The sequence below is a fragment of the Electrophorus electricus genome, chromosome 5, assembly GCF_041902795.1.
Source record: "Electrophorus electricus isolate QZ-2024a chromosome 5, ASM4190279v1, whole genome shotgun sequence".
NCBI lineage: Eukaryota > Metazoa > Chordata > Actinopteri > Gymnotiformes > Gymnotidae > Electrophorus > Electrophorus electricus.
Genome location: NC_137501.1, coordinates 27,272,166 through 27,284,999, shown reverse-complemented (window position 1 = coordinate 27,284,999; position 12,834 = coordinate 27,272,166). Strand labels below are relative to the sequence as shown.

Below are 12,834 nucleotides of genomic sequence, written 5' to 3'. Positions count from 1 at the left end.
TCGGTCTCTCTCTGTGTCTCTCTCTCTCTCTCTCTCTCTCTCTCACTCTCTCTCTCTGATCTTTTGTTCTTGACCTCTTTCCCCCCCTTCTTTCTCACTCTCTTTCTGTTTTCTTTGACAGAAGGATTTGCAATGAAATAAACAATTAGTAACCTCTCATTCGCAACACAAAAATATCAGTTGCCTTTCAGATGGACGTAACAGTTTAATTGTTAGAATCAACCAGATGCACAACAGGGTCTATGACTCGATCACAGCATGTCTCAAATAGGTGGTTTACTGCCAAAAATAAATAAATAACTAAATAAACAAAACTCTCCTTAGTGAGCACTTCAGATGTCACAACAAACACTAAGAATTGGAGTTGTGAAGATACAGTGATATGTCACTGTATCATGATTTCATTTCCAAAATATTGTACTGATATATTTAACTCTTGCATGAACATTTCATTTATTGAATTAAAACCCGTTTTTTTGTTTATTAGTGTTGTCAAATCCATTGGCATAAACACAAATTTTAACCAACCAAACCACTAATTCAACACTGATATTTCAAACAAGCCTTTTTACTGGACAGCAAACCTTCGATAAGAAACAAAAGAGATTTATTTTATTCAAGTTAAATATTTATGGGGTTTTTGCAGCTAATTTGCATTTGCAGCTAACATTCTGCTAAGCCCACACAGCCGGGAAGCTCTGATAATCCTGGCAACTTCAATAACCCAGAAACAGAATATTCTAGAGTCGGAAAGCACTCTAGAGAACAATACCCAGTCTGAGAGTTGTTCTCCCCTAAAAGACACTTCTAGAACAGTGGGTGGGGTCAAAGGTTGTTCCTCCTCTCAGACTGAATCCGTCAATCATACTGAAGCACAAGAGAGTGTGGCAACAGCAGGGCAAGCCACTGGAGCGCTTGGGCAATGCTAACAGGTGTGTGTGTGTGTGTGTGTGTGTGCGTGCGCACGCGTGCACATGCGTGTCCCCAAAAACCTTTTGAGTTCTTTCTTACTTTACTTACATGTACAAAACTTTAATGCCAAACACAAACACTGTTAAACGTGACCGGTGCATTTCAAAACTGACAAGTAGCAGCTAAACGTTATTCATTCGTTCTTCAGTAACCTGTTAGTCATGTGCATGACTGTAGAGATCGCAGGTCAACACCTATGCTAATTTCATTAGTGGTTAGAAGGCACGGTGGTCAGAGGTCACCTGTTTCTCCTGCCAGACGAGGGCACCCTCCTCTATGAGCTGCCGTTTGAGGAGCCAGCCCTCATTCAAGGTCTTCATCCTCTCCTCCAGCTCCTGCCTCTCATGCTGTCCCAGAATCCTGCAGAGAAAAGTCAGATGGACGACCTCTGTCTGAAGCGGCCTGTCTGTCTAGAAACCTTACACACTATACTGCGACCTTTACTACCTCTAGATTTCTGAACACAGTTCATTGTAGTTCTGAATCCTATTTACACACATATACTTAAACACACACACACACACGCATACACAAACACACGTGCATGCACACGCGCATACACACACGCTGGGATAGATATTCAAAGTGTAGTGAAGTACACAAACAGGATGTTTCAGACAGTCCTGTTGAAGTAAACAGGACATTTTGGGCAGAGGTCCTTTGTCACGTGTCCTTCATCAGCTGAATTAGTAGTAAAAGGAACTAGTTTATATATAAAAAGTTAAAATGTTTAAACGTATTAACCATAAAGCAGCAGTATCCTCCATAGAGAAGGAAGCTGGAAGCCAAGATAAAGGCCAAACGGAGAGAAGTCAGCCGGCTATCAGAAATGCAGAAAGGCGTGATGAAGGTGCCGCAGAAGTACAACAAGCTGTCCAAACCTGAGGCCTTGGAGACCGCCAAGGAAAGACCAACAGCTCCGGCTGCCCACCTGAAGGGATACACAAGAGAAGTAGAAGCCAGGAGAGTAAACAGGATGTTCTCCCATGAGCCATCCAAAGCGTACTGTCAGTGGCAGAGTAACAGCTTAAGAACATGCCCACTATAGCTGGAGACTAATCAACACTGGAAAGGCATAAGGGGGAAGGAGGCATCACACAACAACAATGCCCAGTGGTTAGAGAATCTGAGAGCTGACCGCAGCAATCTCTCTGAACAGGCTCCAGTAGCAATCACACTAGCAGATATCCAAGAAAGGGTCTCCAGCATGAAGAACTAGACAGCTCAGATCCTGCCATGGTCTATGCCTACTGGCTGAAAAAGCTGAGTGCACTCTGTGATTGCCTGGCAGCACAAAAGTACCAGCTGGAACCCACCCTGAATGGTTAACTGAAGGCCGGATAGTCCTGATCCTGAACTACCAGCCGATAACCTGCCTCTGCACAACACGGAAGCTCCGGGTAGGCAGCAGTGATGCTAAGATATGTAGGCACAAGGCATGAGTGGAGCACAGAAAGGCATTGGCGAAAACACCAGAGGAGCCAAGCACCAGCTACTCATGGATAAAACACTCTGTAACACCAGACAGACAAACCTGTGCACTTCCTGGAGTGACTACAAGAAAGCCTATGATTCCATGCCCCACACATGGATCCTGGAATGCTTGAGGCTACGTGACATCAGCGGGACTCGTACAGCCCTCATCGCAAACTCAATGGGGCAGTGGAAGACGACCCTAGAGGCCAACTTCAGACCAATAGCATGAGTCACCATAAAGTCACCACTGCTGTTCTACATAGGCGGAAGGTTTCACCCTAAAGAGCGAGCGAGCGTCAGAGCCAATATCCAGGATGATACAGCCAAGATGCAGGAGTACACCAGGATGGTGCTTAGTGAGTACCTCAGACAGCAGAAACCCGAGGAGGATGGGGATGAGGAAGAGGAGGAAGTGTCATGGGAGGATAAACCCACTCTCTGCCGGTGGTACATACCGCGCAGGGAAGTGGCTGATATGGAGAAATCCTACCAATGGCTGGAAAAGGCTGGAATGCGAGACAGCACGGAGGCACTAATCATGGCAGCTCAGGAACAAGGTCTGAATAGAAGAAGATCAATGCGGGCTGGGATGTACCACGCCAAGCAGAAACGCAGAAGCAGGCTGTGCAAAGATGCCCCTGGGACAATCCAGCACATAACAGTGGGACGCAGAGTGTACATGGAACACCATAACCAAGTCGCTAGCATAGTGTGGAGAAACATCTGTGCTGAGAACGTTCTGGAAGTTCCGAGGTCTAAGTGGGATACAACCCCGAAGGTGGTGGAGAATGACCAGGCTAAGATCCTGTGGGACTTCCTGATACAGACAGATAAGAGAGCAATGGCTAATCAAACGGACATAGTAGCGGTGGATAAACATCAGAAGAGGGCCGTAGTAATGGATTCTGCAGTCCCAAGTGAGTGTAACATCAGGACAAAGGAGCATGAAAAGCTCAAGAAATAACAAGGGCCGAGAGAAGAAGTGGAAGGTGAAGGCAACAGTGGTTCCCGTGGTGATGGGAGCACTAGGGGCCGTGACACCCAAACTGGGAGAATGGCTCCAACAGATCCCAGAAACAACATCTCGAGAACAAGACCTCAGTCCAGAAGACTGCAGTCCTGGGAACAGCTAAGATACTACACAGGATCCTCAAACTCCCAGACCTCTGGTAGAGGACCCCAGCTTGCAGAAAAAAGACAAGTGGGGAATATTATTTTATATATATATATATATATATATATATGCACTCTCCATAAAAAACTTTAAATAATGGTCGACCTTTGTGTGTTACATTATTTACTTCTATTATTTCTACAATAAATTTCACTCATGTGTATCTCCATGTCTCTGTAGGCTCAGTTCCAGTTATTTACAGCTCTAATTTCATTACACTCCTGTCATGAAAAACTCCTGACCATAGACACACACTGACCCCTCCTGGAGGGCTGACCTGACCATAGACACACACTGACCCCTCCTGGAGGGCTGAGGTACAGCTACAAATAACTCTCACTGCATGAACATAAAAGACTGAAAATCTGGCAAAACCTTTGACAACTTCCACCGTAAAATAAATAAATGGCTCGGGCTGTTGTACGAGTACTTCTGTTTTCGTCCAGGTCCGCGTTTCGGTGAACGGGATTGAGCGGTTTCTTAGCCACCTCTCACCTGCATTTGTTCAGACACTGGATTCGGCCGCTGAACTCGTCGGATCCGTCGCAGCAGTCTGTGGAGTCAGAGAGAGCAGGCTTATTTTCCTCAAACCGCTCCAGAGTGGTGGTGGTGGTGGTGGTGGGAGTCAAACTCCGCACTCCTGTTCCACATGCTGTAACGCGGCTCACGCAATCCATTGCAAAATGACTGAGCCGTTCATAAGTTTATGAAAGCTAGTTGCACTCAAGCTCCGCACATCACCTGCGTTTGAGATCCGCTGCTTTAGTTATAATCAAGTGTAAAAAAAAATAATGTTACACTTCAAACTGCACAAATCCGATCAGCGCAAAGAAAGGAGAAAGGCAGAAAAGGTTTGTGTCTCTAAAGGGCTTTCCTCCGTGCATGTGGGTCTAAATGGCTTTCCTCCGTGCGTGTGGGTCTAAATGGCTTTCCTCCGTGCGTGTGGGTCTAAATGGCTTTCCTCCGTGCGTGTGGGTTTGGACAAATATGGCTTTTAATTCCTTCCCCTTTCAGCATTACTTACACCACACAGAAACTCCCCACAAGAGGCTTTACGATGCGGGAGGCCGAGCCCCACTCCTTTCAGGAATCGGCTATAGAGGAAATACACTAAGATGGAAAAATGTGAGAAAATTCTCAAATAATTGGTATCCGTATTCGTCCTACTGGTGCAGGACTTACCACAGATTCCATCACTGACGCGGGAGGACTGAACATAGTGTGGCCGAAAACCAAGGTTCACGCAGTAGAAACGTCCATTAGGACAGGCGGCAGTACCTGCGGGAGCAGTCGAAGAGATAAACACCATGCTAGATGTCACACAAGGCCACCCACGTACTCTCCTGTGAGTAAACGGCAGAGCATTTCTTCACATCGACAATTAAGTCAAAAATGATAACCGGCGTAAGCGTGGCTAAATCCATAGACAGGGTGGCTTGGGTTGGGCTAATGCAGTTCGCTTTTATTGACACCGACATCGGCAGGAACTGACTCGGCAGTGGCAGTGTAAGTGTGTCTGTGTGTTAGTTAATCAATACAGAGAAAACGGCAACAAGACAACAAGCCCTCACACTCATTAGACGCTTGACTGCAGTTCTGGGGGAAGCAATACTATGGCGCTTTAAACTCTGGTCAATAACCTCTACTGGAACATGCTGAGTTGAGGCCTTCCACGAAAACATAAACGCGCACGCACGCACCCCCGAACTCAGCAAAAAGTAGATTTTCTTGTCAGCTGCAACCTTTAAAAGTCAGATGCTATTGAATTCCAGTAGGCTTCGGAAATGTCCAATAACACAACTCTGTATCCTCTTTGCTCTAGTAAACATACCACCCCCTACCCCCCTCTCTCTCGTCCACACACACACAATTTACAGGGTGTATAACATTCTTGCCAACCCTCTACTCTCTTGGTAATGATTATTTATCCTCTACTGCCACTGCTAACTGCTGCACATAAAAAAAACAAAAAACAAAAAACAAAAACAAAAGAAGAAAAGAATAGAACAGCAGAAAGAAAGCACACGTAAAATGGTTGGTAATTGGGACGGCATAGGATGTTGTTTCATCAGAGTTTTACATTTATTTTTTATTGCATCGTAATCTAGTTCTACAGATACCAATATTGGACGTTTATCTAACTAACCTGCCTGAAAAACTGAAGTGTGCGTTTTGTAGAATTCCCCTTTGTGGTGTGGGCCTATATTTAGACAAACTTGAATAAATGGGACCCACCAGGTTCGTCCGATCCATCCGCGCAGTCACAGTAGTCGTCGTTAACTCGGTCGAAAGGGATTAATTTGGAACCGTCGATGCAAAGAAAGGATTTCCTTTCCCTGTAGAAACGTTTATCTGTGAAAGCAAAGAGAGACCCAGTGGGAAACTTGGCATTCGTTTAGCGTCTTAACATGTGTCTGAAGAAAAGAAAATCATTCAAACAAGGTAAGAGCTGTACAGCCGCCAGTAACGTCCGCAATCTCCGCGTTGGTTTATTCATAACCGTAGTGGACACAACTTTGTAATAAATAGCACTAACATGACATGGAAATTCCTCGTATTTTCTTCGACTCTACAAAAGCCGCAGACCAAATAATGAGAGCAACGACGATGTGATGCTGCATGTTGACGTTCATGCGATTATTTTTAACTAAAATTCGCCTGAATTAGCAACAAGCTATGGCTTTTATTTATACGGAATATAATGACGTGTCGACATTGCCAACACGCATCACACGCATTTTAGGCTGCTCGTTTACATAAGACCCGTGAACGTTAAATCAAGAAAACAGCAGTTAGGTAAACGTTTGCTCCAGCGTGTTTACTTGTTTCACACTTCCCTAAACAAAGTGACGTGCTTGGTACACGGCTTTTGATTCGTCGGTATCAAGTGGGCGGAGCTCGGTCTGCGGGCCCTGGACACCTGACCGAGGCTCTAAAGACGCGGCTGAGCAGGAGCGACCAAAGCGGACATGCTGTCTCTTGCGCTAAATTCTGCTTAGTCTCCTGGCTTCTTGATATCTAAATTCCTTCATATGTATACAGTTTAGTGTAGATGAAAGATGTACGAAAAGCACATACAGCTACAGCTGCAGTACTCAGTCACACTGAAGGAACTAAATAATATATGGGCATAAAGAGCTGTGTTAATAATCATTTTTCTCTGTTGGTCTGAAGAAGCATGCAGTCCTAACTTATAGTTTTCCAAAGGTGCACATCCACTGGCAGTAATGTAGGCCAAAGCTACACTTAATGTGAAGAGAATCAAAATCACACTGAGCTAGATTATGCTGTCAGCCAGGCGTCTGTGGTGAATATTAGTCTCTGACTAATTGTCTTAATGCTTTCACCACTCAAACTCATATTTTGATGACAGTATCATAAATAAAGTGAATAAATAAAGGGGATATCCAGACAAAATTATTGCATGTAAATGGCCTTGTTAGAATATCTCTCTCTCTCTCTCTCTCTCTCTCTCTGTGTTGACATAATGATCTGATTAGTAGGGGAACCTTTGGTAGTTTGTTCAAACCTGTGAGTAGACAAAACTTCACACAGGCTTGATAACATTTCAGAGAGTCGATACATTTTGGTTTCTCACAGTTTCTCAAAGATGAACAGTGAGTCTATTCAGAAGACTTTGTGATCATCAAAGCCCCCCAAAAAATGTTTCACCAACTGTTAAAAGCTTTGAACTTTTAAGTTCCCAAACAGAACATAATAATTTGATTTTGCCAAGTGGGTGTGTATAAATAATTTTTGAAAGCAATCTGCAAAAGATCTCCCAGTGGAAGAAACAAATTTTAAAATGACATATTATTTTCTCTAAGTGTTCTCCCAGGCTGTGTAGGCCTGTTTTGAAAGCATGAGCAATCATGTCTTGCTACAATTTTGCATCTAATTGTGATGCCTTTATACCCAGAATACTTAAATAATTAGAATGTTTGTGGTATGTTTACTTATATGGTTATTCTTTTATTCAACGTCATTGAAAGTACTCTCGGTAAACATGTTCAGGTTCTAACAGCATTTATGTACAGTCCAGTGTAGTCATTTACGCTTTCAAAAACCCCAACACATCTGCTTTTCCACAATGATGAACTGGGTATTTGTGTCATTATTTACAACATCCATGCATGCCCGCAGATCACAAAAATTCTTTTGGAACGATGCATGCAGCTCCACTACTATATACCACACTTTTAACGTAAGCAAAACCTGAATGAATCCTGATCGAAAATATTTTGTTTTTCTGCAGAACACCTAGATAATCCTTCAGTTTCAGAAAGGAGCTTTATTATGGTTTTGAAGACTTAAGCAGTCAGATGAGTCTTTCTAAGCACCGTGTGAAAGAAGAAAAGAGTGTTATGTTTCTCAATACCAGAATTATCTGTAGGACCATGCTTTGAAGCTCTAAATGGGAATCAACTTTTTAAAAAATAAAGGATGAGGTGAAGAACAGGAGGCTTGATCCAGGCCATGCCATCTCAGCATTCCCATCCCCTACGGCATTTTGAACCCAGAGAGAGACTTTCTGGGTTTGGCTGTGAATTCCATCAAACAGCTGGGCCGCACTTTGGTCACACCGCTGCACTGCATTTTCAACCCACACCCTTTTATAACTTACCTTATTCAATACTAGTGACTGTACCATTCAAAGACAATGTTCAAATTATGAACTTTTAATAATTAAGTAGGCTAGATAAATAAGTAAACGTTTATAAACAAATCCAAGGTTCTTTGGAAGTAGGAGATTAAATCAATACACCAGTCTCCTTGACTGTTTTTTCCAAGTGGATGATTTATTTATTAAATGTGAAAATATATAGAATAGGCTGCTCAAAACTAAACTGCTTAAAAAAAAAAAAAAAAAAAAGCAAAACCATAATACAAAAATATGGTTACTACATTTAAAGGCAATGTTGCTGAATTACAAAAATATCAATGCATCTTATTTTTCGTTTCTTTAAAATATGTATAGCCTAAATACATAAAGGCCTAAATCTTCACCTCGTCGACATGAAAAACAGGAACAATCGTTAACTACTTCTCTTGGCTGAGACCCGAGTAGGCGTTCGCGCTGGCGAAACTGTCTCTGCCCTGGTAGGCGAGGTCACGAATCAGCCCGGGAAACCGGTAATCTACAGGGGCTCGTATCGGAAAGGTGGGGGGTAATCCAGAGGTCAGGTAGGGAGCGATGAAACTCGGTAAGGCGCCTCCGGATGTAGAATAAGCTAAGCGAAATGGATTGATTCCAAAACGAGGATTCAAATCCAGAAAGGCGTCGCTTCCAAAAGGTTTTGGGCTTGTGGTCTGTAGAGGAGAAAAGGCAGACTTGGAGCCGAGCGTTCCCAAAGGCGTACCGGTAACCAGGCCAACGGAAGAGCGCAGTGCTTGCGGGCTGTCGGTTAACGGCGAGGCTTCGCTGGCGCAGCGTTCCTCTCTGGACGTGAGAAGGATTTCGATGGCTTTCACAATGTCCCCCGCACACGTTCTCAGCGCTGATTCAAGAGCGTCGTGTTTGAGATGAGGGAAGATTTTCAAAAGGACCTCGACCGGGTCCCGCTCTCTGCTAGATTCAGCGGCCGTGGCGAGCACTCGGGGCGAGTCTTTAGGCTTCTCCGACTCGCTGCCCGACTCCAGATCCGGAGAGGACAGAGACCGTGGGCTTGAAGTGCGATCTGACAGCTGGTCGAAGCTGGGAGACCGAGTGCCGCTTGTTTTGGCGGACTCCCCGAGACCGTTCTCTAAGATCAGGCTTGTGTCACCGTTGCCTTCGGGAGATTTCATATGGAGCGAGGGGCAGGCCATCATGAACCCGTTTAAAATGTATTTGTCTAGATGGTCCCCTGCAGGAAACAATTATCGGTAATTAGATTAGAATAGAATACAATAGAATAGGAATGATAAAATGATTGAGGTACTATTGAATATACGAGACCAAATCACACCTGCCCCGTGTATTTGGGCCCATTGTTTGAACTTAAGCGTTGTTGAAACAATGTCATTGCACTGTTAAAGTGAACGATTCATATACCAATATCAAAAATGCAAATGAGTAAATCCAGAAAAAAAAAATCCTTTTTCAGTGTGGTTTAGAAAAATTAAAACAAAAACTTACCATTTTTAATGTCATCGGACCCAAAGGAATCAAAAGTCGAACGCTCGGACGTATTCGTAATCCTCGGTACGCCAGGTGCCAGTGTCGGTCTGGAAGCGCCGATGTCGCTGTCCGTGGCACCTCCTCTCCCCGGGTACAGGAGCTGCAGCTCCCGGGCCTCGCTCTCCTCTTGCGCCTGTTGCCTCCGCAGAGCGACTTGCGCAGCCATGACTCTCTGTCGCTCGGCGATCAACGTGCACTTGGCGCAAACGCAGTCCCTCCAGCGGCAGAAGCGCTTGTGACCCTTCAGGGCAGAAACGACCCCGTGATTTCTGCAGCGGGCGCATTTGGGCGTGCGCGGGTAGCTCCTGTCCAGGCTCGGCGCGCACGCGGCGCGGAGGAAAAGTGGCGGCGTGTGCAGAAAAGAGGTCGGCAACTGCAGCCCTCCGACGGAAAGAGGAGACGACGTGTGCGCGGACAGGGCCAGGGGTCTGCCCCCTCCATCCATGGCTGTTCGGCTGCGACACTGCAGAAACTTCAAGTACGGGGGAATGAACAGTTTCCTCAAATCAAATCTGTTTGCGGCCGATGCTGTCGGGCGTCGTGGTTTTAAATCGCAGGCGCTTCTGAAACGGTACACCTAGACACGCCTCCTTTGGTCTCGGAGCTCGAAGATAACTATGCACTCTCAAACATTACAAGACTGCATAAACTGGAATGTAGATAACTTTTGTTGGTCAAATGAGACCAACTTTTTTTGGTCAAATGATGCTTTTTCTTATGCAGTAAAACTCCCATGCAGTTCAGATATATTAAAGTGTAAATGTTTTAGAATACAATATGGAAAACTATATCCGTCTATGTGAATTTAACTGGCACATTTGTATTTGTTTTACAGTTGACTAATGTGTAACGCTTTGCCAGAAGTGTGACTTATTTCAAAACCCGTGCTTATCTCGGTTCTTCCGGTGCGCGCCTGCACGCGCGTTTGTGCGTGCGAACGCATTATCGCCCTGTACAATTAAATCAGCCGCACTAATTGCCGCCTTTAAATCTGCTGTTTTGTTTCCCCAGTAACAACATAATGAATCCATCTGGTCTTCTATTGTTGTTTTTTCTCTCTACCAGAACGGCCGCCGATCGCGTTTCCCGTCGTTCCGAACAATTCCAGTCACGTCGGGTGTCGCTCTGCAACCTGCTCGCTCTCACCGGCCGAAGATTCGAAGACACGCTCTTTAGCAGCATCACAGGCCTGCAACGAATGCTAAGTGCATACAGTTAGTCACTGGTTTCATTAGATACAAACAAAAACCCACAAGAAAAGAAAAAAAAAAAACAGAGACAAACTGAATTTTTCACTGGCAGAGATTAAAGAAACAAATCGACTTTTTCATCATTATAATTATTTTCTTAACAGAAATTGTTAATTGTTTTGAACAATTTAACTAGCAACAAATTGAAAAAAAGTCTGAACTGTAAGGAAAAGAATGTGGAAAAAAAGGTTTAATGTCATGGGGAAAATGGAAAAATTCTTAAGAGAAAGAGAAAATCGTCAGAAAGCTCTTAAGAAAGAATTGTCTTTCCATCTTCAATTCTGAAATATTTTTCAAAGAGGAAATTCATATTTTCTGGAATAGCATTTAGCATTTAGCGACAATGCCAAAGCACAGAAGAGTGACTTTCCCATCCAGCAGAGGAGGCCAGTGAGATGGAAGGGCAGTTATCAGTCTGCAAATCCATGCCGATTTTTCTGTTGAGATCATCCCGACATGCAGCTATCTGCACGGGTTTTTTGCAATAACCATGCTTGTGTGTGTGTGTGTGTGTGTGTGTGTGTGCGTGCGTGCGTGCGTGCATGTGTGTGTGCGTGCATGCTTATGTGTGCCTGTGCGTGCATGCGCGTGTGTCCATGTGCGTGCGTGTGTGTGTGTGTGCGTGTGTGTGTGTGAGAGCATTTATAAGTGATCGCGGTGATGCAGAGAGGAAGAAAGCGTTATCTGTTTATCCTCCACCAGGGGAAGGTTCTCCCACCTGCTTCTTGTCATGGAGGACTTTGCCTGCTATCTGGACACCTTTTGTTTAATTGCACACCATGCACCACCATGACAGACAATTCCTGTGCATGTGTGTGCGTGTGTGTGTGTGTGTGTGTGTGTGTGTGAGTGTGTGTGTGTGTGTATGTGTGCATGAGTATGTGTTCAGATCACCAAGATTACCAACATCATGCATGTATATATATGGGAGACTTCAGCATAGATGATGCTTGTTTAAACCTTTTCATCATGCACACATTTGGAAATCCTGGCAGTGTATGTCTGGAGCACAAATGATTTCATAATGCTGCAGTTTCTCAGAGAAAATAATGCTGATTGTATGTGCTTGTCACAATTATTGCAATTACAAGCCTATTACTGCTCCTTAACAAGCATGTGTTACACCTTATGTTATTTACATTGCTTATCAGGAAGGGAAAAAGCATCTTTTTGTATGTACCTTTAGAAACATATAAAGACATATATGCATGTCTGGTAAATCTCTGGATTAGAAGCAGTGCTAAATGATCACACGCAAACATAACTGTGTTCCTAGCTGCATTTCTACACGCCCATTAATATATGGGCACAAAAGGTGTCAGGAGTATGTTTCATTTTTTTGTAAATGTAGCAATCCTACCATGCCAAGGGAGAGTGCCAAGGGATCCTATAGTGCCGTGTTCTACAATCTGAAACCGGCTCTAAAATGAAGCCTTTGAAACTGAGCATAGCGTTCTAATCTAATTGCTCTAAGTCATAGATGAGGAAGTTTGGTGCGATTTTCACAGCTGTTGAAACAATCTTCAGATGTTCGCTCTTTTGCGGCGCACACGTATGAATGTGCAGTGCGAAATACATCTTCGCTCTGGCACGGTGTGAGTGTGTCAGTGGAGAGCAGGTCACACTGGAAGGTGTTTGCTATGCTGTAGATCTCACTGTAATTGGATAAGTGGAAGATGTGGGCAGACTGCACAGATCTGTATACAGCTAGATAAGTGAGGGAATGATAACAGGGCAGTAGATATCAGGGCAGTAGAGATGATGGCTTATCATGCACATACAAATACACGCATACACACACA

The 12,834-nt window shown here is 44.2% G+C and overlaps 3 protein-coding genes across 6 annotated transcripts in view; 1 reads left to right on the top strand and 2 right to left on the bottom strand.

Moving 5' to 3' along the window:
- LOC113585882 (glucosidase 2 subunit beta-like) overlaps positions 1-6,471 on the bottom strand; it is a 92,642-nt gene extending 86,171 nt beyond the window's left edge. For 3 of the 4 annotated variants that reach the window (XM_035530072.2, XM_035530074.2, XM_035530075.2), the window contains exons 1-5: positions 6,159-6,470; positions 5,858-5,974; positions 4,805-4,900; positions 4,118-4,175; positions 1,215-1,332 (exon numbers count right to left, since the gene is read on the bottom strand). In XM_035530072.2, coding sequence (XP_035385965.2) covers positions 1,215-1,332; positions 4,118-4,175; positions 4,805-4,900; positions 5,858-5,974; positions 6,159-6,255 — 486 coding nt within the window. In that variant the 5' untranslated portion in view covers positions 6,256-6,470. Of the gene's footprint in view, positions 1-1,214; positions 1,333-4,117; positions 4,176-4,804; positions 4,901-5,857; positions 5,975-6,158 lie in introns of all 4 variants that reach the window. The other variant, XM_081714638.1, reaches the window with a different exon arrangement.
- The window catches only part of LOC113585873 (fatty acid-binding protein, intestinal), a 26,269-nt gene continuing 19,305 nt past the window's right edge, over positions 5,871-12,834 (top strand). The window contains exon 1 of the mRNA XM_081714642.1: positions 5,871-6,064. The gene's annotated coding sequence lies outside the window, so the exon portion shown is untranslated. The remainder of the gene's footprint in view (positions 6,065-12,834) is intronic.
- Positions 7,600-10,789, bottom strand: LOC113585881 (doublesex- and mab-3-related transcription factor A1). Its single transcript, XM_027023645.3, has 2 exons — positions 9,741-10,789; positions 7,600-9,468 (listed from the first exon to the last, which is right to left on the bottom strand). Exons 1-2 carry the CDS (start codon positions 10,225-10,227, stop codon positions 8,663-8,665), a joined length of 1,293 nt encoding a protein of 430 aa, XP_026879446.3. The 5' UTR covers positions 10,228-10,789; the 3' UTR covers positions 7,600-8,662.